At 36.9% G+C, this 23775-nt stretch overlaps 2 protein-coding genes across 2 annotated transcripts; one reads left to right on the forward strand and one right to left on the reverse strand.

Annotated features, from left to right (window-relative positions):
- Window positions 1–1225: 1225 nt before the first annotated feature.
- c6h8orf74 (chromosome 6 C8orf74 homolog) lies at window positions 1226–16317 on the forward strand. Its single transcript, XM_041253869.1, has 4 exons — window positions 1226–1273; window positions 2242–2434; window positions 3984–4387; window positions 14012–16317. The coding sequence occupies exons 1-4, from the start codon at window positions 1226–1228 to the stop codon at window positions 14252–14254; spliced, it is 888 nt and encodes a 295-aa protein (XP_041109803.1). The 3' UTR covers window positions 14255–16317.
- Window positions 16318–17088: 771 nt separating this feature from the next.
- On the reverse strand, window positions 17089–23775 carry LOC121317423 (transcription factor Sox-7-like). The gene is made up of 3 exons (XM_041253342.1): window positions 23637–23775; window positions 23212–23457; window positions 17089–18856 (listed from the first exon to the last, which is right to left on the reverse strand). The coding sequence occupies exons 2-3, from the start codon at window positions 23441–23443 to the stop codon at window positions 17988–17990; spliced, it is 1101 nt and encodes a 366-aa protein (XP_041109276.1). The 5' UTR covers window positions 23444–23457; window positions 23637–23775; the 3' UTR covers window positions 17089–17987.

Here is a 23775-nt window from a genome sequence, read left to right on the forward strand (position 1 = left end):
CGCGATTGCGTCGAGTTCCACTCTGATATAGGTGAAGCAGGTGTCTGGCGATTGTCCTGGAATGCGCTTTGTGCTGCTCGTGATCTTTGCTGTTTTGAACTTGTCGTATCAGTGAAGCAGTGCTTGTGTTTTTTTTTTTTTTTTTTTTTTTTTTTTAGAAATATAAATGCTTTGTTAAACATAAAGAGTCATCAAAATACTTATACCAAGGTGGAAACCGGAGTACCCGGAGAAAACCCAGCCGAACATGCAAAGTTCACAGACAGATAGACACCTTAGGCTAGATTGGAACCCAACACCCTGGCGCCCTTAAGCAGCAGCGCTATCCCGTACGCTATTATTATTATTATTATTATTATTATTATTATTATTATTATTATTATTATTATTATATATTATAATAATATAATAATAATAATAATAATAATAATAATAATAATAATAATAATAATACTACTACTACTACTACTACTACTACTACTACTACAAATCTGAGTCATTAAATATAATAACACATATATTGCTGTACCATGTAACTATTTTGTGTACTACATGTTTTAACGCAGTAAAGACAAGCAATGTTATGCAGCCAGTAGGCTGTGTACTGCTGTACTACCAAAGAGACTCAGACGCAGATTTATTAAACACGGGCAAATAGAATATGTTTGGTACTACTCATCCAAGTTTCGTGATTTATTTATTTGTAATTTTTGGTAACGTCTTTACTGAAGCTACTATCTCCATTTAAGTACATCTAGAATAGGAAAAGTATTAAAGTTAGTTTTAGGTTTCTAAACGAATGCCGATTTAAATCGCCGTATCCATTGACCTGTGCTTAAAATGAAATTTAAATGTTATTTAAAACGAAAATGCGTAACACTACGATTCACAACCGTAGACTGTCTACTTGACATTTACTTACACTCATGCTAGACTGCAAACTACCAAACAAACAAAAAAAAAACATGATCTGACAGGAATTTATTGACTATTCATCACGTTTTATTAATTTAATTAATCGCTAAAGAGAACTGCATTGCTGACGAGGCCATATTTTTGGTTCGTTTAGAAACAGCCTCACGGTTGTCAAGTCCGTTGCTTAGGAAGTGACGCAAAAACTTTCCGAGCGTATCTCATGATAAAACATCATGCGTCACACGTCACACTGATTTGAAAACCACGTGTGCCCTCAGAGGACACGCCCCTAGAAACAACACCGTCAACCATGGCTTCCTTAACAACAGGTGCAGTGCAAGAGATAGCTAATTTGCAGGTAAAATTGGACAAGTTTGTATTATTATTTTTAAATTAAATGTTTTCAAAACATTGTGGGGTCATGAAGTATTTGGTTGTATGTAAACGTTTTTTTTTTGGTTTTGTTTTGTTTTTAAGAATAACTAAGGTTATGCTCGTTGTACATTTAACGAAATAGTGTTCGAATCAATATACTGTAACTAAATTGTAACGCCATCCAATGATATAAATACCTGGTATGACTAACTACTGTACTGTCCTCGGCAGTTACGGCAGGCATTCAGTAAATGTAGCAAAGAATAATTTACTTACAATTGCAGTAAGTGTAATGTTAACAAACACGATAGCACTATCTGAATGTGTACAATGCATTTATGTTGACTGTGTTATCTCGCCTGTTGCTTACTGTGCAGTGAAGTTATTGATGTTTAAAAAGATACCATACTACATGTCATGCTTGACAGGTATTAACAGTTTAATTAAACAAAAATATTATCCTAACAAAAATCAATATTTACTAGTGCTGGAGCAAGCATTCCATCATTCAAACAAAAGCTGCTTGAAATTCATTCCTGGTATAACACAATTTATAAATGACTATTAAAAGTATATTGCCTGTTTTAAAATAACACATATGTAACAGTTTAATTTTTAAACAATATTCAAACATATTCAAACAGGAAAAAAAAAACAGTGTTCCATCCAGCGTTATTTACTAAACTCAGAAAACAGATTTACCTAATATAGTATATTTTGCATTGAAAAATCATATGTAGGCCTAATTCATACAGAAACAAACTCCAGTGGTCCATAATTGAGAAATTGGTGAACCTCCGAAAACCATATTTATTTTTTTGTCTGATTTTTTTTTTTTTTTTTTTTTTGACAATAAATCTCCCAGAAATGAAAATGTCCACAAAGATAACAGTAGCTCTGTATTTCAGATCACTTTTTAAACCCTGACGTCTTTTGCATTCGTCAATACAGAGAGAAGACGGTCGTCAGCGTTTAAGGGAATTATTAAAATGGAAAAAGTTTGACGAAGAACGTGATTTGAGACCAAGCATTCTTCTTGACTTTGTCTATGAGAGTCTTGTGTTTGCTGTGAAGAAGGGGTTCCCGTGGCATGCTGTGGCACTGGTTATCAAGATATCGCAAGACATTTTTAATGACTGTAAAGGTATTTATATTGTATGACAACCTGATGTGGGTCACATACTGTTTCCATGCCTAATAGGTATTTAGCATCATATTTTAAGCCAATTTACTTTGAATTACGAAAGCAACAATTAGAATAATGGCGGAGGGTACTCCAAAAGACCTTGGCAAAAGGGCAGCTGGAAGGTATCCACAATATTTTACAATGGAGAAAAAAAGACTGCATCTTGCAGCATTTGTTAATTGGTGCTTTACTTTCATGGTAGTACATATCATATCACCATAGTCGCTAGTAAGTTTATTATTATTCTTTACATATCTGACTCCGGTTTACTATAAGCGGACTTCGCAACTCTGGTGACGTTGCTGATGAGCTGGATCATGGTGGATAAAGTTAGGGTGGATATGTGACCTGTGGATACACGACAGATTACTGTATTTCTTTCAGAAAAATAACAGCTATATCCTACTTTTTCTTAAGCTAACTAAAATAAAATGACACTCAATAAATGACATTTCTCTTCAGCTAACTTAAGTAAAATAGCACTCATTAAGTTACCTTTGTTCGTCTGAAACTGTGTTATACCAAAAACAAAAATTAAAACAAAGTTAATATTTTAAATGACTCACTTTGGCTAACTTCCAATTACACGTAAGCAAATATTTGCAAACTGTCAAATGACATAGAAGTAAATACATGTATATTAAACATTAGCTGGCATTATGAAACATTTGTGTTGTGTTAATACTGGAAAACAGATGTGATTAATTAAACCGATCGAATGATTAACCAATCAATAGACAACAGAAACTGTCAAAATTTATATATATATAGTGTACCGTGCATGGAGGAAGGCAGCAAGAGCTAGTAGGTGATGTAATCACACAGAGACATGAGCCCGATATATGCTTATTGCAAAGGAGCTGGCTCTTTTGTACAGTGGTATTGGCACTATGCTTTAGTGCAAAAGGTCGTGGGTTCATGCCCACCCTCCACCTGTGTATGGATTGTCTCACCCTGTGTGATGCGCCTGCTGTGGTGTACTATATATGTACACACCTGTACAGTATAAATATATATGTACACACCTGTACAGTGTAAATATATACACACCTGTACAGTACCTCAAATCAAATACTTTATTACATCATCTAGTGGGGGTTTAATTTAACTACCATATTAACTACCATACAAGGAGGCTGTGTGGTCCAGTGGTTAAAGATACAGGCTTGTAACCAGAAAGTACCCAGTTCAAATCTCAGCTCAGCCACTGATCATTGTGTGACCCCAGGCAAATCACTTAACTTCCTTGTGCTCTGCCTTTTAGGTGCAATGTTCTTATAAGTGATTCTGCATCTGATGCATAGTTCGCACACCCTAGTCTTGTATCTTGTAAAGAGCTTTGTGATGGTGGTCCACTATGAAAGGTGCTATATAAAGATTTTTATTAAATACTAAGCCTGTTTTTTATTTTATTTATTATTGGTATACAGTTGTGTGGACCCATTAATTAAAAGCACTCTGTCGATAAAATACTGTATAAACCAATGTTATTTGATCTTTTATTTAGATCTTAGTGTTACCAAATCTGTAGAGCTGCTCAGGAATAAACTCTCAAAATGTGAAACCCAACTGGCCCAGAATCACCATCTGGCCTTCCTAGATTTCCTCATGGACACCTTTATCAGACACCATGGGCTGTACCAGTTTGTGGTGCGTGGAGAGAGAGAGGTAGACTGCACAGTGATCGAGCTGCAGGTCCACACCCCGCCAAATCCCCTGCCGCTGAGTGAGGGTACAGATAGTCAGGTGTGGCAGTACCAGCAGAGGATGGCAACGCTGACAGGTGATGAGAACCAGAAACGGATCAGCATGCTGCTGCTCAAGGAAACTGCTTACCATGAGACAGAGCGGAGACTAGACATGCTTTACAAAGACTTCGCGGTTCAAGACACAGGCACTCTGCAAAGACAGGTAAATGTCACAAAGTGTACACAATATGCTTTGACTTAATTGTACCTGCAACATATATCTACCAACAATAATTGCATATAGTTCAGTCACTTTCTTTTTATATATGTATATTTATAGGTTTATTTATAAGTACACTTGTTCCTCAATCTTAGACTGTGTTTAGGGTGCCATGTCATGGAAAAATCACTTCTCTCTCTCTGGAGATCCCACAGATTCTGGAAAATATTATAGAGTGCAGTGCACTGACAAGGGTGTCATTACAAGAAAAACAGCTATTTGAGAAAACAGTCTAGTGCAGTGCTGTTATTTGACAATTTTCCTGCACATTCACATAATCACTTACTACAGGCAGGTATTTCTTTGTTAATTATAAATGAAACAGATGCTACTGTTTACAAAGTCTAGTGGTAACATAAGCAGAGATCTAAAAAGGTCATGACTGTAGCCAGAACTCCCCGGGGCTACCTTTGCTGCTCTTTAAATTCACCATAGTCAGCAGAGAGCAGAGAGCAGAGAAAGCAAATCTGCTTACCCCAAAAAAAGTACAATAATAAAATTGCAATTGCAATTATTTATTCACTCTTATAGTTCTGTACTAATAAACAGCACTAGGTTAATTTAATTGTGATTGACTAAAGGCCGGTTTACACTCCATCACTAAAAACCCAGTGACAGCCGGCTGTCGCTCAATTATCGCCTTATCAACACACTGCCATCATCCATCGGCGCACTATAAACACACAGCGACACTAAAGTTCCACGTGACCCTAGAGGTATTTGATCAGAAATGGAAGATGAAGCGCTTCAGTTAGTTCCCTTTCAATTCGAAGACAACCAACAACATACTTATGGACGACCAACAACATACCAGCTCTTACAAGGCCAGCACTGGGAGATCCCGCTTCGCCTGGATCTCCTCAGTCAGACGAAAGGCAATCTTTGGCATCCGGAACTGGGCAGGTTCCAATTATAGGTCTGGCCCCTGACCGGGATCGCTAGTCAGCCTTAGGGCTATCTGATGCAGTAGTGGGTATGTTGCAGAATGCTAGGGCAGGCTCCACTAGGTCATTATATGCCTACAAATTGAGATATTTTTAGAACTGGTGTCTGAATAAGGGTCTTGACCCAGTCTCTTGCGCTATGGCAATTATCTTGCAGTTTCTGCAAGAACTGCTCGATTCCGGTAGGTCACCTTCTACACCTAAGGTGTACTTGGTGGCCATTTCTGTGTGCCATGGCCCCTTTGATTCAGTATCTCCAGGTGAGCATTTCTTGGCAACCAGGTTTCTCAAGGGTGCTCAGTGATTACGCCCTCCAAGGAGGGTCGTTCCCCTGAATGGAGCCTTGATATTGTACTGGAGGCTCTCACAAAGGCCCCGTTTGAGCCCATACACGCCATAGAGTTGAAGTGTCTATGAAGGCAGCCTTCCTGTTGGCTGTCACCTCTGCAAAGCGGGTCAGTGAACTACAGGAGCTGTCATTGGGAAGATGGCAGCAGGGTGGCACTACATACAAACCCTGCTTTCCTGCCTAAGGTGATCACAACCTTCCACATGAATCAGTCTGTGGAACTGGAGTCTTTCCATCCACCTCCGTTTTCTTTGGCAGAGGATAGGAGATTGAACTTCCTCTGCCTGGTATGGGCATTGAGGTGTTACGTAGATAGGACAAGAGCTCTGCGTCATTCTGACCAGCTCTTTGTCTGTCACAGTATACGGACCCAGGAGAGCCCCTCTCAAAGCAGTGACTGTGGCACTGGATTGTGGGCACAGTCTCAACTGCATATGATAGTGACGGCTTGTCCCCATCTTGGAGGGTAGCTGTGCATTCTACCAGAAGGTTGGCCACATCTTGTGCCCTCTTTAGAAGGGGTCTCGCTGTCCAGTATCTACAGCAGCTAACTGGGCTATGCAGCATACTTTCTCTAGGTTCTATCACCTTAATATCCTTCCTTGCCTTCATTAGGCACGAGGGTCCTTGAGGTTGCACGCTTGAGCCACTAGCCTTGGGTTATGCGGTTCTGACGTGATGAAAATTAATGGTTTTGCTTGGCACAGACAGTTTTCAGGTACACAATTAAATAAGGCTACAGGATTTAGTTGCATTTCAATGTTATTCGAGGAGACAACGCTTGGCTGGTTTAATGTCCATTATTCCTGCCGATCTGAGCCCCGTATAGATATTCAAAAGTTTACGGTAAGAGTGCAATTATTTATTTATTTTTTTTGCAAATATACCTTACGAAACATGTTGAATGCCCCTTGGTTATAAGTACAATAGTAAGTGCGTTTTTAGAAGCTTAATAGTCAGTATTAATAATTTATTTAAATTGGTGTGAAGTGATGGAAATGGTGTTTGAAATTGGTGTAGGTACTGTTGGACTGCATAACAGGTTAACGGATTTAAAGGTTTTATAAAACAGTGCAGCTTGTTTCTCTAATTTGCTTAAATGGGCATAACATGTTTTAAAGTACAAGCTAGTGCTATGTTAAACTTCATTTATTTGGCCACCTTATGTTGGGGGGAAAAAAAACAAAACAATGTCACATATATATTGTAAACGATCCTTTCACTTTTCACGTTCGTTGCCCCTTTCAAAGTAGACCCAGGACACAGAAATGGAATTGATTTAAGTGCTGATGCGCACTTTTAATAAACACCAATCAAATAAATTAAACAAAACAAACAAACACCTAGCTCCTTCTTGGATCACTAACTATACAGTCTGGAACCTAACTCAACCAGGACAGCTAAGCTGTTTACCTGTAACCCAAACACAACTCACAAGGTTTAACACAGCACATTACCTTGACTGCTTGGAAGCAGACCACACCTTCTGCCTTCCTACACACAGCAGCCTGGAACAGACTGGCTGCCTCTCTTAAATACCCTGCACCTGGCTCTAATTTACAACTACGATCAGGTGCAGGGGATTACTAAACAATTAAACAATTACACAATTAAACCCCATAATACCCAAATGTGCATTCTCATAAGGTTTTTAGCAGGGAAGGATTTTAACCCCCTCCCTGGTACCTTACAATATGCATATATGTTGCACTCCTGAGTGGTTTCGAGGTCTGTTTTGTGCTATAAGTTATACAAGTTCTCAAAAAGATGCAGGAGAATGAATCCGGTTTACAGCTTTTATTTGTGTCTGTCAGTCCAAATATTTCTCAACACAATGAATGAAACTTAGTGTTCAGACTCGCTGGTAACAGAGTAATAGAAAAAATAATAATCCATGTCTTAATTAAAAAAAAATATATATATATATGTGTGTGTGTGTGTGTGTGTGTGTGTGTGTGTGTGTGTGTGTGTGCATGTGTGTGCGTGTGTTTGTATCTTACTGTACATCATTGGGTTCAAGAAATGCAGGGGGAAAAGTGTGGAATACTAGCCTCCCCAAACGAAAGCGCCGCCTATGCTCCCTCGCGACTGCTCTGGTATAATTTCTCATAAGTATGTTGTTGGTTGTCTTTGAATTGAAAGGGAACGTTAGGTTACTTACCGTAACCCTGGTTCACTAAAAGAGAAGATGACCAACAAACCTTGCGAGGTCACATCGGTCACCCTCATGGGTTCGATGTAAAAAGAGGAATAGCTTCCGTGGGCTGACTGTTTTGATCCCTTGGTAGACGGTGCCGAGGCTGTCACCCCAGGAAGGGGCCTATCGGCTGCTCTGATATAAAGAGCTCAGTATTATCCCATAAGTATGTTTTTGGTCGTCTTCTCTTTCAGGGAACCAGGGTTTCCAGTTTAAGTTTGCAAAAAATAATGTATAATTAATGGTAAATGTACCTCTGTTTGACAATAGGAAAACACCCATCAGATCACTATTGATTGCACCTGTACCAAAATCTGACAACGTACGACTTTGAATGTGACAACACATCATTTTCTGACATTACAAGGGTCAAGCTTTGGTATGTCATCACGCTGTCATTATTTTAATATATGTTCAAATAATATTAAACAACATAGTACGGAACTACAGGACAAAACAATTGAATTATAAATGAAATATAATGAATAACCGAGATTTGAAATCAAACAACTTATCAAACAATATATGTCTATCTATCTAATCTAGCTACAGACCTACCTACTACTTAGTGTTTTTCTAGAATGCAGTCAATAAACATAACAGAATGAGAGCTACATTACAATAGAGCGCAAATAAAATCAACATGAATCATAATGAAATGGAACACCAGAGCTCAACAAATAACAACCCTGTCTTCTTTGTAATCTGTCTAGAACATGTGTATTGTATGATAAACAGATACCAGAATACATCTTTTTTCTCTAAAAAAGAAAAAAAAAATCACAACAAGCCAGACAAAATGAGAAGTCCACCGCAAAGTTGCACAAGTAAACAAATGTACAAAACACAATGCATTTCATATGATACATATTTGTATACTGTTTTCTTAATGGTGGAAAAATATGATAAATTCAGTTAAAAAGGATTTAAAAGACCACGAACAGCATAATGTGCCAGGTTTAAATGGGCACTTACCTGCTTTCTTAGCAGAAGTTGCTTAGGCATTGTTTAGGCATGAGCGAATAAGCGCAGTGCGGTGCGTACCACTTTTTACCGTATACTCTCAGCTCCACTATTTCCTGCTTTTCATCACATTAAAAAAATATATCTTTCCTTAATTATTCAGTTCAAACATTTGAATAAACAAAATAAATAAGTATATAAAATACCTAAATGTAAATTCAGAAGTACTTTAATGTACATAGTATTTCTGTTGATATAAGGAGTCCAAAATTATCAACTAGAATCATGTATTCCAGTATCTGCAGCTATTACCTTTTATAAAACCCAGTGCAAGCACATAGAGAGGTTAGATAAAAGCTTGGTGAAGATTCGTACAAAATCAAGGCAGTTATCATGTTTCATATGTTTTTTAATGTGTTTTAATAATCCTTGCCATTGGAACTTCACATGTAGAGATCACTGTGTGGGAGCTAGTGTGTGTGTGCAGCCTAATCTGGACTTGTTTTATTGACAGACAGAATTAAATAGATAGTTGATCTCCTGTTCTTTACATATATAGGAATACCACACAGTGCTATTTTTCCTGTTGTCAATTTAGAAATGGTTGGCAAGGTGGTAAATCTGTGCAGGGCAAAGCAGGTTGTGATGCGTATTTCTCATTTCTATCAACTGGGTCATTTCTGACTGATTTTTTCTCCTTTGATAATATATATATATAATATATATATATATATATATATATATATATATATATATATATATATATATATATATTATTATTTTATAGTCCCCACCTCTCAAGTATTACATATATTTTTTCCTTATTGAAATGTATTTTACTGTGCAGTTAACTGTGTTGTATATTGCTATTACACCAACATTGAGAAAATGTACCATAAATAAAGTCTACAGATCTCAATGTTACAACTCTCTTAGAATTATTAGGCATATTATATAAACATATGTAAGCAATCAATTATATTTAATTTTAAGTTCGTACCTAGCTGTTTAATTAAAAAAAAAAATCTGGTCTGTTCTGTTCTGTTGTCTGTTCTACTGCTGTCATGAAAAAGTCAAAAAGAGAGAATCAGCTTGGTAGTCAAGGGGAATACAGTCTAGATTCATAGAAATGTGTCTTAAAACCAGATTTCACATTCTTGTCTCTAAAGAACACATTTGACCTGATTGCATAATTCAAAGAAAAATTAAATATAATGTTACTATGATAGACAAGAACATACATTATTGGAGCCAGAGCGGAGCAGCTAAAAGCAGTTGGAGCTGGAGCACCAGTGTGGAGCTGCACTGGAGCGGCTCCAGAGCTGGAGCAGGGGCTGTTGGAGCCAGCCTGGAACTTGAGCAGGGGCTGCTGGAGCCAGCCTGTAGCTAGAGCAGGGGCTGCTGGAGCCAGCCTGGAGCTGGAGCAGGGGTTGCTGGAGCCAGCCTGGAGCTGGAGCAGGGGATCTGCATCAGCTCTGGAGCCAGCCTAGTGCTGAACAACTGGAGCTAGGAAAGTGGCTGTTAACTGGCCTTAACTATAAGACTACTTTTGTAAAAATGGTCAGGATTATAAAATTGACATATAACACTGTATTATAAAAGTGGAAGCAAAAAAAAAAAGTCTGCTTTGTCAACACTCCTAACAATCTCCCATCTTCTATCTATAAACAGCACAGGATAATGGGTTAAATCAAATTGTGTTGCTGCCATAGACATAGGTATTGCTATGGCAGTGTGATAAACTTGTATTTAATTTAAACCACAGGCATTTCTAAAATTTAGGAATTAAGTGGAATGGAAAATTTGATATCAGCTATTCTGTCTTTGTTATTACACATCTTGCATTTAGCTTGGCTTTTCTCCTTTTTGCTATTTTTTTAAAAAAAGATGCCAGATTGTTATGTTGTGAACAAGATAGCACTGTTGTAGCAGTGGGATTTGTTTTTATCTCAACCCTGTCAAAGTCAATCTGTTTTTGCCCATCTTCATGACAGAGTTAAAATGCAATGCCTGATATTTGGGCATTGAAATTTGGGGGTGATATCCCCAGGAGAAAGGCAATGACAGGATCATTGAATGAGGCATTTCCCTTTCAATTTTACAGATAATCTCCACAGTTTTTATTTTTGCAATTACAGAAGTGATGCCTAGATAAGAAACTATTTGAAATAATTAGGAGTGGGATTTGCAAATACATTACAGTGCATTGTCATCAATTTATTTTAGGAGTGGGACTGTTCAAATTGACACCAAAAAATTATTGCAAAAAACAAACAAAAAAAAAAAAACAACAACCAGTAAGCTCAATAGAAGTTTCCTATTTCATACCTTGCTGAGTTTATGCCTACAATTTACAATGTCCCCTTTTCCACCTGTTGTGATGATGCACTGCATGAAAAGTTAAGCTTGCAGGATATCTTGACTCATTTCCTTGTGCCTTTGTAGTTGATGTAAAGGCACAAGGAAATTTGTAAAAACAGACAGGAAGTTAGTCCTTGCAAACCTACAAACCAGAACACAGCACATGTTCTTCTGGAAAATGGTTTGGCTCTGCGAATTAATCTGATCACAAGGTCAATTTCATATTAACTGGCCAATAACAACACAGGAATAAAGGAATAAAAACACAGTAGTAAAGGGTAAGGGTTAGTTTTGTGTGACAATATTAAGATACTATTACTGCTGTTACAAAATAGTTACACTATGTTCAAAGGTGCATCTAGGGGAGATGGAAAACAGCATTAGAGAAGGAAATTACAAAAACATATTGCAATTAGGAAATACAATAGAAACATCCTTCTTAACAGGATCCTTCTTACACCACTCTTGGGAGACTGTAGTAAGGAACAAACACAGGGCAATTCTCTCTGTTTCTTCTGCAGAATTTCCATGACAATAATAACTAAAATCATGGGCTCTATTATTAAAACTGTAACGCATGAGTTATTTATATAATGTTTAATTGAAGTCTGTTTTTAGGAATAAAATTAAGTTTAATATCCATTAAATTGTTCTAGGCTGTTGTTGAAGAAGCAAATAACAGTCTAGAGGAATTTCACTAATATCAAACTGTTTATGGCCCCATACTGAACATGAAGTATAAACTGAAGTAGATTAGAATAATTCAAATTCTAAATGAAAACTTTAAGTCTGCCAATGTTTCCATTTGCCGTCTAAGTTTATAATTGAGATGTAATAGATTTTAGGCTGTATTCACAAAGTTTCTGTTATTTATGTTTTGTTTTGTTTTTTTGTTTTTATAATTATAATTTTATGAATAAAATTAAGTTTTAATTTGTTCTTGCCTTTCTTAAAATAAGCCAGCTACACTCTAAAACAGTTATATTAAACTATTTTATTTATAAAAATAGACTTTAGAAAAAACATGTTTTAAATGAGGTAAAGCTCTGTGAATAGAGACTAATATATTAACCTGTATATGCATGTTTTTGCCAAGGCAATCATTCAACACTTACTTTAAATTGAAAAAAAATACGTTATTTTTAATTCATGACATTACTCTTTTGTTTGGATGGGACATAATCATGTACTGTCACACACCCTACCTCCCTGTATTAGTAAAAGCTCATCACTAAAACTGTATTACTCGTGGTGTGGTAGGTTTGACATGTTTACAATTTTGATCCATATAAATATAACCATATATATAATATATATATATATATATATATATATATATATATATATATATATATATACACACACACACATATATATTCTTTGATGTTTTGTTCTAAAAAAATAAAAACAAAATCAAACATTTTTTTCCAATTGTTTTCAATAAATTAATACTGTAAATAAGTAACTGAGACCAAAATCTAGCCCTCACAACAAAACTGACAAACTATTTACCCAGCTTTATTTTTCCACTGAATATTCGTCTTATCTCCCCAAAACAGGTGACCACTATGAACCTGCTGTGTTCTGAAAAATTTGTTCTTGACCATAGGCTTCATTTGTGGTCCCTCAAGCTATAGTTCTGTTTGCATCTGCGGGTATCTTGTGCCATGTGGCAAGAATCCCTACTCAGAATCTGGTCCATTCTTCTGCTTCCAATTTGTGCTAGTCTTTGTTTCTGGTGCTGCTGTTTTATTTCACCATTGTTCTGGAAGCAGTGTTTCTAGTTGTTTAATGTGGCAGTGCTTTATGTGGTATAAGCATAGTAAGAGCTCACCCCTCGCAAAGCAAGCAAAGTGTTCTCTGAGACAGTGTTGACCACCGGACACAATATGCCAAGACAATCACAATATGAATCAGTAAATACAAATGTATTTATTACTTATGTCATAACACACGTACATCAACATATGAAATGAACAGAATAAGTAAGCGAAACGTGATAGGCAAGTGTACGTTAATAACCTATAATAATAAACTAAGTGACAAACTAAATTTAAAAAAACACCCCTACTTACAGTAAAAATGCAGCAGCGTCTCTAACAGTAACTATGAATACATGAATTAATTTCAACATAATGATTATCAAGACAGCACCCCTACACACTTTCAAAAGTGCAACAACAGCTCTAGTTTACTATTGTGATGATAAGTCAGTTTTGAAAAGATTGACTAAACCATTTGAATTTGAGTTTGAAGAAGATGATGAGTTATCAGGTTATAAAACTAAAACTTTGAATCGGTTAACAACAAATTGCTGTTGGTGCCAAAAAGGTGTTCTTTTAAGCAAAGATCCTGTTCATTTAGGCAGAGCATTCTGTTTCACCACAAGGTAGTTCCCTACGCCGAAGTGTTCTCTTAGGAGGTGTTCCTATACACCACTGTATCTGGTACAACAGGAAAACTGTAGCAGGCAGATATATGCTGTTGAATTGTCCATGTCCCTCAATGCTTGGTTACAGAGTTAGGATGACATCTTATAACAGTGAGACACCCTACTCACAACATATTAACTTAAACAAAGTGTATTCCAACAGAAGTAAGGGTAACACATTTAACATTTAAAAAGTAAAAGCCATTCACTAACTTTGACCACTCTACATACCCTTTGATTGATATAGCTAGCCTTTAGGATGTGTTCTGGATTCTGACAGCCAGTTTTTGTTTTTAATATTTTGAGTGTGTTTTGTTACCAGGTCCTGGAAAAAGTGGTGCAAGATGCAGTGAGGTCTCAGGTAGAGGTCTTGGAGGAAATTCTCCTCAAGGAAGTACAATTGTCCCTGGAGATCCTGGAACTAAAACTGCAACAGAAGACTTTACCATGTCCAAACACCTCCCCTACCCTAACAAACAGCCCTGCCTCAACCAAAACAGAGACAACCGCTGGCTCCTCTTCCAAAACCTCCTTTGCACGTGCACCCAAAGGAAAGAAAAGATAGTGAGAAATGCTAAGAAAAAATAATATGATTCTGTATTTGTTTCAACCCTCTCTTTTAGTGTTCCTGTTCCCTTTTCCTTTAGTTTATTTAGTCATGATATTATTCTTAACTTTTTAGCATGTAAGCTTACATAACGGTGTGTGAGGGAAGTCTGTGGAATAGTCAAGTATGATTAACACCTGTTTCATTTCCTGGGATTTTCATTAGCTTGAATATCTCTGCCTGGCTTCATTTGATGAGATGCTGGTTAGACGTATAGAATAAATTGAAAATTATCACATTAAATAGCAAAGCCCCTGCAACCCGTTGCACAAATTAACAGGTTTCAATAATGAACCTGAGTCAACACAAAAATAAATAAAACAAATGAATATGTTACTCTAAATAATGAGTGATTTATTACTGTATTTTGTAAGCACCTGAAAAACATTGAAAAGGTGCAAGCCTAGTCATAAGTACCGATCATGCAGCATACAGAAAAATTCAGACTAATTTATCAGTAATAAAATGTGATTCATTAATCAGTTTTATAGAAGTGTACATGGAGTGCTGCGTTTAATTTCACTCTGTTAATTTCCTCATTCATGGAAAAACTACAGTATTGCATGAACATTCCTCATATGAATTACAGGGAATCTAGACACTTACATGCTTACTTTTTTCATTATTCAATATTTAAATTCTTATTTCTAACAGACAGAAAATCAACATATAAAGTAAGAATGTGAACGATGCCCCCAGTCAGAGAGAGCAGGCCTGTGAGATGTTAATCAGTGAAGCTATTTTTCCTCTCATAATGAACAGCGAGTTCCTTTCCTTAGCCCTGACTTTTTAAATGGTGAGTAGAACCCAAACATCCTGACAGAGTAGTTGGTCTTATCAGGCAGGAAACACTGCACTCTGGGCACATCCTCCACAAGGAACACGACTCAACCATTCCCAAAACATGCAGGAAAACTAGCCAGACACCAGGATTTGTCAGAGCACCAGAATTCCTTTTTTATCAAAAAAAAAAAAAAAAAAAAAAAAAGTGTAAAGCAGTTAACTGACAGGTTTTTCTCCTAAGATTACACATGGCTGTAGCAGCTAGATTGGCCTAATGGTTTTGGATTTGCTAAAACAAACAAAGAAAAAAAAACAGGTTAACTACAGTGTTGGTCTGTAATAGAATGGACTAGAGAATGGCTGAGGCCCAATCAGTGTTTCTAATTCAGGTGCAAGACATTATGACTAAGAGCTCTGAAATCCTCAGCTTGAATGCCAGTTCAGCGATTGAGCTGGTGGACACCCAAAACCTGTTTTGCAAAGCTTTTCAGTCATATTGTGTGGGTAGTAACAGGAACCAATATCAATAGAAAACAGTTGTTGTCTTTGGTTTGGGCTATACTGCTAGGTAAGTGATTGGTATGCATAATTCATGTGATTGTGAAAATGTGTCGCTTAGGGAGTGCATGGTTGGCAGTTAGTACCCAGACAGCCTTCACCTTGTTACACGTGCACAATTTATTTATTTCCATACAATGAAGACAATGAATTACAAAGAAATATTTTATGCATTACAGTTGTAAAATACTGGGCTGATGTTAGCCTCAGATTCAAATATTTGCTTCAAATTCAACCAGTGACTTTCCACTTTCTTCTTCCTTTAAATCTCCATGTGTCTGGTGGCAACATTTATAGCTTGTTATTCTACTTGTCTGTTTTTCAGCCCTTCACATACCTACAGCTATGGCCAAAAGAATAAATAAAAATAATTTTGTCTTGAAGGACCATTTTGGAAGAATAAGATGAAACCATCTTCTGTTGAGCACATGTGTACAACTAATGATCTACCTTCCAATTTTTTAGCTGGGCTTGGGGAAAAGATTAACAAAAAGTGACTAGTTACTATGACAGAGGGTGTGTCAATAGGGAGAAGTTCAGACTCAAGTTATTACGCTTCTGCCACAGCAGATAAAAACGTACCGAGAACAAGTTAGTGAGATTAATACTCCTGTCTACAGCTATGGCCAAAGGTTTTGCATCATCCTGTAGAATTAACTAATTTTGCTTTATAAAGTTGAATGAAATATGCTGAGTAGTGTTACGGTAACATATTGAATTACGTACCACTTTGTAGTTGTTACTGTCCCGCCTTGACTATTGCTACTCCCTACTGGCCGGCCTCCCTGCCTCTGCTATCTGTCCGCTCCAGTTCATCTAAAACTCTGCTGCTCGCCTTGTCTTTTCCCTTCCTCGTTTCTCGCTGCTCTGCTCTCTGCACTCCCTGTCTCCCTATCACTGCTCGCATTGAATTCAAAACTATTGTACTTGGCTATGGCTGTTTTGACCTTTCTGCTCCCTCCTATCTCCACCCCCTCTCACCTCCTCCACCACCTGCAGATTAGCTGTACCCCCTCTCTGCTCCCCCACTTCCAGAACCCACTCCTTCTCCTCCCTTTGCCCCACAGTGGTGGAACGACCTACCCACGCATATCAGGGCTGCTCAGTCCCTGACCAACTTCTGGTGCCTCCTCAAGACACACCTGTTCTGTAACCTTAACACTAACCCTGATTCACTTTATTTTTTTTGTTTTTTGTAATTGCTCTTATTTGAAATCATTCTCACCCATTTATTGTACTTACAAGGTGCTCTTACTGGACTTTACTCTTATATGCAAATAATTGCTCTCAGTCAAACTCACCTTTATATGTAATTATTTAGTGTATTCTTTATCTTACTCATATTTGAATTTAATCTTATTTGCCTTTATAACTGCTCTTATCTGTAATGTGATATTCTGCAATGTGATACTCTGTACTGTAATATTTTATAATGTGACATTTTGTAAGGAGATATTTTGTAACAAACTATAAATCGTCCTGGATAAGGGCATCTGCTTCAATGTCTGCGAAGAGGTAAACAGAATTGACTGTAATAAACAGCAGATGACATGAATTATGTATTTTTTGCTCAGCCCAGATCTCGTTAACCTTGCTCAAGAAGCCTATTTAGGGCAGCACTAATGCTGGTGAAGTAGGCTGTAAGACATTGCACTGTACCCATGGATATGTGTGAAATTAAATTAGTTGCAAATGCAGAACCTGGGTTTGTATATAAACTATAAAAAGATTAACGACTGGGCAGTTGTGTGTGTATAAAAGTTTATATTTTTATTTAAATTAAATCCATTTCTCAAACCTAAATAACAATCTTTATTTTACATTTTTTTTAAAGAGTAAATATTTAGAAGCCCAGGAACAAAAGGCTACCATAACAATAAAACATGTTTTCTTCATATTACACCAAAATGAATGCAGCATGGACATTTTCTTACATTGAGCAGGAAGATTTACAAAGAGAGGAAGTCATTCACGTAATACAGACATAAGCCCAAACTGCAAGGACAACAACAACAACAACAACAACAACAACAACAACAGCAACAAAAGTAAATTCAAGACAATCAAAATGCAATTATGTAAACACATTAAATAGGTTTAACAGCTTCTATACAGGCAACAATGACAGTCAACACAAACCAGTTCCATAAACTTGTTTAGTACAGAGGAGAGCTTATTACCAACACAAATATAAAAGAAATGATTCATTTTATTGTGTTTTGTCCGTGCAGCCCTGAGATGTCCATTCACTACTGTAGGTGTCTTATACCACTCTTTCTCTGCCTGTGGCAGAAATACTGAGCTGTTTAGATGGATCGAAATGTTTGTGTCTTAGTAGTACTTGTATGGTTTACGAGATACCGTAGTTGTTGTAATAAGCTGCTGTAGCATCAGCCAGCACGGAGATGAGACTGGTTTCTGAAGAACTGTTGGTACAAGCTGTTGGAGTGACCTGGATGTGTCCAGTGATGGTCATCCCATTGTGATCTGGGTGGCCTGTTGAGTTTAAATACTGGTCAAACTCATTCCTGTCCACCTCTCCTAATAGATCTGCTTGGCTGATCTGATCCAAGGTCTCCAGATTTTGGTGATCAGGAGGTGGGGACAGTTGGCCCAGATGGCTTTGGATGTGGTGGTGCATGGAGTTATAAGGTGGGCTGTAGTAAGAGAGCGGCGGTTGACAGCTGGAAGCAGAGGCCATGGTCGACCCTGCTTGAGACATGGGCATTTGACCCAGATGGCCACCACACTGGATGGAGCTGTGGATGTATTCAGGAAGGTAGGTATTCCCATTCACATAGGGATGAGCTTCTTCAGGGCAAGAGGAGGAGTAGAAGGATGGGTCATGGTCTATGTGGTCCAACGGTGACATTTCAGGTGGGGTGGGCAGCCCATATGGGTAAGTATCGAAGCTGCCGTTAGAGCTTGGAGGCGCCCTAAAACTTCTGATGGTGGGGAGACCTGGACTGGAGGAGTAGCCATTTTCCTCCTCCTTGTCCACGCCTGGTCTACGGTTGTCCGGGATGGAGTTCTGATCCGGAGAAAGGTTGTTAAGCAGGAAGCTGGGGTCGACTCGCTTGCAGATACGCTTCAGTTGCTTCTTCCTCCGTGGTCTGTACTTGTAATTGGGGTAGTCCTGCATGTGCTGTACCCTCAGCCTTTCAGCTTCCTCCACGTATGGTCTCTTTTGGGAAGGGGTCAGGGCTTTCCAAGACTTTCCTGAAAGCAAAACAAAGAAGATGGTCAGCTGTCTGGCAGTAAATACACAATTAAGTCTGATTTACCCTGATGTAAGCTTAAAAAGAATATTGTTTAGGTATTATTTATGTTTGTTATGCACTAACATTAATTTTCCTCCCAAGAATTAAAACATATGTTAAATACATTAGCCAGATTTATTTATTTATTTATTTATTTATTTTATTGCAGACAAACCTATTCATATAAAACCACACCAGTCAGGCAGGGCTACAGATAAGATACTGGGATTACAAGTGTGACAAAATGTGTAAACTAACAAATGGTTTCACAGATCCTTTTTAGCACTGGTCTTATAAAAATATGTTTCTTAATATTCAGTGGACTCTTTGTCAGGGTCACCTCTGAACTTACTGTGATGTGTGGACCAGGGAAAATTAAAAATTAAAACTAAACTCTTATTCTTACATTTTTTGTTTCGTAAACAGTTTGCATTAACCTTTTATGCTGGGAAAACACATGCGCAGTAAAAAAAAAAATAAAATAAAAAAAAAAAAATTAAATTGTGCAAATAGTATTGTGTGTGGCTTGCATACAGTTTCCCAAGGTTTGTCTGTCTTTGCCAACACATACCTGTGTATCATTTAGTTATCACACAATGACTGTTGTTTTTAGATTTGTGTTTAAACAAAATGAAATTTCATTCAAGTTCATTACATTGTAGGCGATCAGTTCCTGTAGGACAGGATTGCATGTCTGAATAAAAATCTCAAGCTTTTACTAAAACTGAACTGAATCATCATTTGTATTGAGGGCAGTTGGCACTAAGAAGAGGAAGACGCTGATTTAGTTTCAATTAGCCCTAAAATGGGGCAAGCTGTCTGCCTGCTGGATCCTGATTAACAGGCAGATTGGCAAAACTTCCACTGAAAGTATCAGATTCTTAAAAATATCTAACATTCATGTACTGTAAGTATCCACTTCCTTCTGTCAATGAATACACTTTACCCTTATTATCTAACAAAACTTTAATGACAGAAGGACGCTTCCTGCAGCAGCTAATGGAATGTCCCTGGGCTTCTTGCTAGAACTGCCCCAGCTGTCATAATTACGGGGAGGCTTACACTTTATCAACAGTTGTTTCTAAGGGTAGTTACCTAGCAACATTAATGAGAAAGAAGGCGGTTATCGCTCCCAAAAAAAAACAAAACAAAAACAAGGTTTAGTAACACAGTTGTTCATTCCAACTTAACAGGTTTGAGTTCATAGCAATGCCAAATGATATGCACATCTTCTTAAGCCTAACTGCCTAAAACTTTCATACTGATCAAGTCTTGGGTTTCAACTCGCCCTCAGGCATTTTGTGGCTCACTATACTTTCTAGTACTCATGTATGTTTTTGCTTTACCATACTTGTCTGTATGTTACACATTTTTAATGATTTACCTGTATTTGCTATGTCTTTACCACTGCACATGGCAAATAGCAATTACTAGTGTAGTGTTAGAAATTGGTACATTTTCACAATGTGGTACGCGTACCAAAGCTTGATCTGTGTAATGTCAGAAAGTAATACGCTGTCCAATTTTGGTAGAGGTGCAATCAGTTGTGATCTGATGGGTGTTTTCCTATTGTCAAAGGGGTGCATTTACCTTTAATTATACATTATTTTTTGCAAACTTAAACTGGAAGCAAACTATCAACTTCTCTAAAAAGAAAATACATGAAGAACAATGCAAAATGGTGAGTCCACTCAAGTACTATTTTCTTAATGGTGGAAAAATATGATCAATTACATTAACATGATGTAAAAGACTGGACAATATGATACATCGAATTTAAAAATATGATACATTGAATTTAAAAATATGTAAAAGACCGAAAACAGCTCAACGTACCAGATTTGAATGTACAATTTCCTGCTTTCTTAGCGGAAGTTGTTTAGGCATTGTTTAGGCATGAGCGAGCAAATTGCTTTTTTGGATCTTGCCTGAAAATAACACTACACGGGTACGGCATCAAATACCAAGCAGGGTCATTAGTGAGTTTCCTCGAGATTATATATCATCTTTTTAGACCTCACTTTTCCTCCTTTTGATAATTAATCAACTTTTTCCTTTGTTGATCAGCCAAAGACACGACGATTGGGGCTGTTGAGAATAATGGAAACGCAACAAGTAAACTACATGGGCAGTTATCATTACTGCCAAGTAAAAGTCTATGGGTGTTGTATATAAAAACACATTCCTAATGGTCTGGACAAAACGGCTGTGTTTACAAACGCACTACCCGTTTACTATCATTGTTTCCCAGCTGTGTAACGGCGGTCAAAGTTATATTGTTTTTAGGATTATTATCAGAATCAAGTGTTCATAACCAGACGTTTATTTAGAAAATGTTTAGTTTGGATTGCCAAACTCTTCAACCCCTGATTGACACAACTAGATGCTCTGCTTATATCTCTGTGTTTCTTAGACGAAACTAAACAAAAACTTGTTTATAAAGGAAAGTATACACGGACAGATGGACAAAAGTATAAAAGGACAGGTGAAATTGAGGTCAGATAGACAGCATCTCATATTTTGTTTATGTAGTTCTGTACGTGTACGAATTATAGGCTTTAAAATAACAATAGGATTCCAATCATGTAAAGTAGAAGAATTACGGTAAGTGTATTTAGGGGTATCTGTGATCAATTTTGGATCAGGCAAGTTCCCTAACCTATAGCGGGTGGTGTTTTTATTTATTTATTTATTTGTTTGATGTTAGTTCCACCCTTGTTAAATTATTTTTAAAATGATGTCCTATAATAATAAGGTTTGAAATGTGTATTCCCCCATTACTTAATGTTTAGTGAGATTGCATAGTCTTTGTAAAAGCAACCCACAATGTACTTACTGTATTAGTTCAGTTTTCTTAACCGGGGCGTTTTGTAGCATGTGTAAAACAAGGAGATTGAATAGGCCTACAGAAAGACCCAGCAAATCAGAATTGATGTAGTTATTGTTCTAGCAAACTTTACACAAATTGTATAATATCCTTTAGGTTTAAAACTACCATCACAAACGTGTCAAGTATTTAATAAGAATTTCTTATTTTTATGCAATTTTAAATGTGTCCTATATTAAACTGATACAATTAAAAAATAAAACACATTAGTTCTGCATGTCAGGAGAGGTATAGACCATACTAATACTTAAACTATATATAAATATACACTTTTCATTATCACATGAATCAATACATTTAGTTAAAACATATCAGATTGTGCCCTTTATTCAGTTTACTTTCAAAACAAGAAAAACAAATTATTGTTTTGCCACTTTTTGCCGCCTATTGTTGTGATCTGTGTAATTTTAACCATTTTGTAGGTTAAACCGATAGATATACAACTGGCATTTTTAAAACGTCACATTTTCACATGATATTTTCTTTCGTGAAAAATCAGATACCAAAATGAGGAATATGTAGCTATACCAAAAATAAATCACACTTCTTATCAATAATAATAATAATAATAATAATAATAATAATAATAATAATAATAATATAGGCATTCCTTTGTTTGGCTATCAGCTTGTGGGTGTCCATCAACAGCCATGCATTTCGCAAAGCCACAATAAAAACGAACAAATCCTATTTTTTTTTTTTTTTTGCAGGTATAGCTAAACAGATTAACAGGTGCTGTGAAAAAGTGTTAGTTAGTTTTGAGCTGCCTTTAACAGTTTAACGATGCGACTAAGATAGCCCGTATAACGCGTAAAACGCATGTCATGTTCTTAAGATTATGTTTTCAAACGTATAGGTCTTGTGCCCACACAACTCATTCACAGAGAAGCTGTCAATAATCAGTCTCGACAATCACGTCAATATAGCATGTACCTTACTTCGGAGGACAATTCCCTATCAAAATGAACACCACTACACCAAATTAGCCTTTTATGCAGCATGTGGCAAAATAGTACAACGTCAAACAGATAACTTTTCGTAGTGAACAGATTTACTCATACATTTTCTACATTTGTTCTGACACTTGTTTTACCCCCGTCTTTGGTATTCTTTAAAATAGGCCAATGTAACACATCTAAATAATTTAGTTAAACTATTTTCTCTAATCATTTACATCATTGATTTAAACTACCAACTATACTTAGGATGATGCAGTTCGGGAAGGTGCAATAGTTCTCAAAACTATTTTCTTTTTTGTAACCAAACTACCAAAATTCAATGAAATTTGTACATAAGATTTTAGGCAATTTAGTGCCTACACAAACGTAACTAATTTTTTTGAATAAAAGCAGGCTTTCCTTGTAGCCTTATTTAAGACTCTTTCTTAAAATGGCATGATCGCAGTATTATATACGTGATAACCTTACCCAACATTTTGCTGAGTTCAGCATTATGAAGGTCTGGATTCTGGACTGCCAGTCTTTTCCTTTCATCTTTAGCCCAAACCATGAATGCGTTCATGGGTCTCCTGATGCGGGGCTCTGAACCCTTGTCCCCCGGGGATCTCTGAGAGGTGAGTCCATCTGAGAGGTCCTCTTCTCCGGGCGAGCGTTCGAAACTCTCCGGCCACGACGAGTAGACACTAATCAGAGCAGCCATCTGTGCGCGCTCCGCTGTGAAGTAAATCAAAGTTTTGATTTTTACTTTATTCTTTCCGGGACTTTAAGGAATGTGATTATATTTGTTTTACTTTTGTTTTTCACTGGTTACTTTTTAATACTGAAAAAAACGAGTTAATTTTAAATTCCTTCTTTTTTGAAAATATTGTGTTGTCTTCTTTCTTGCCTCTTACTTTATCAGACAATCCCGTATTCGCCTGTCTTATGCGCAGTGCTTTGCAGGTGATACGAAGATGTTTCTTCAGCAGATTCTGTATTTGTGTGCAGTTGTGCGCTCCTTAAAGACTGATTCACGCCTTCCTCTGGTTTTAA

The sequence above is a fragment of the Polyodon spathula genome, chromosome 6 (genome assembly GCF_017654505.1).
Source record: "Polyodon spathula isolate WHYD16114869_AA chromosome 6, ASM1765450v1, whole genome shotgun sequence".
Lineage (NCBI taxonomy): Eukaryota > Metazoa > Chordata > Actinopteri > Acipenseriformes > Polyodontidae > Polyodon > Polyodon spathula.

Coding starts and splice junctions, on each gene's coding strand:
- c6h8orf74 (XM_041253869.1), top strand. CDS start 1,226: ATGGCTTCCTTAACAACAGGTGCAGTGCAAGAGATAGCTAATTTGCAG. Junction 1,274..2,241: donor AAGAGATAGCTAATTTGCAG/GTAAAATTGGAC, acceptor TCGTCAATACAG/AGAGAAGACGGTCGTCAGCG. Junction 2,435..3,983: donor CATTTTTAATGACTGTAAAG/GTATTTATATTG, acceptor TCTTTTATTTAG/ATCTTAGTGTTACCAAATCT.
- LOC121317423 (XM_041253342.1), bottom strand. CDS start 23,443: ATGGCTGCTCTGATTAGTGTCTACTCGTCGTGGCCGGAGAGTTTCGAA. Junction 18,857..23,211: donor TGAACTCAGCAAAATGTTGG/GTAAGGTTATCA, acceptor TTTTGCTTTCAG/GAAAGTCTTGGAAAGCCCTG.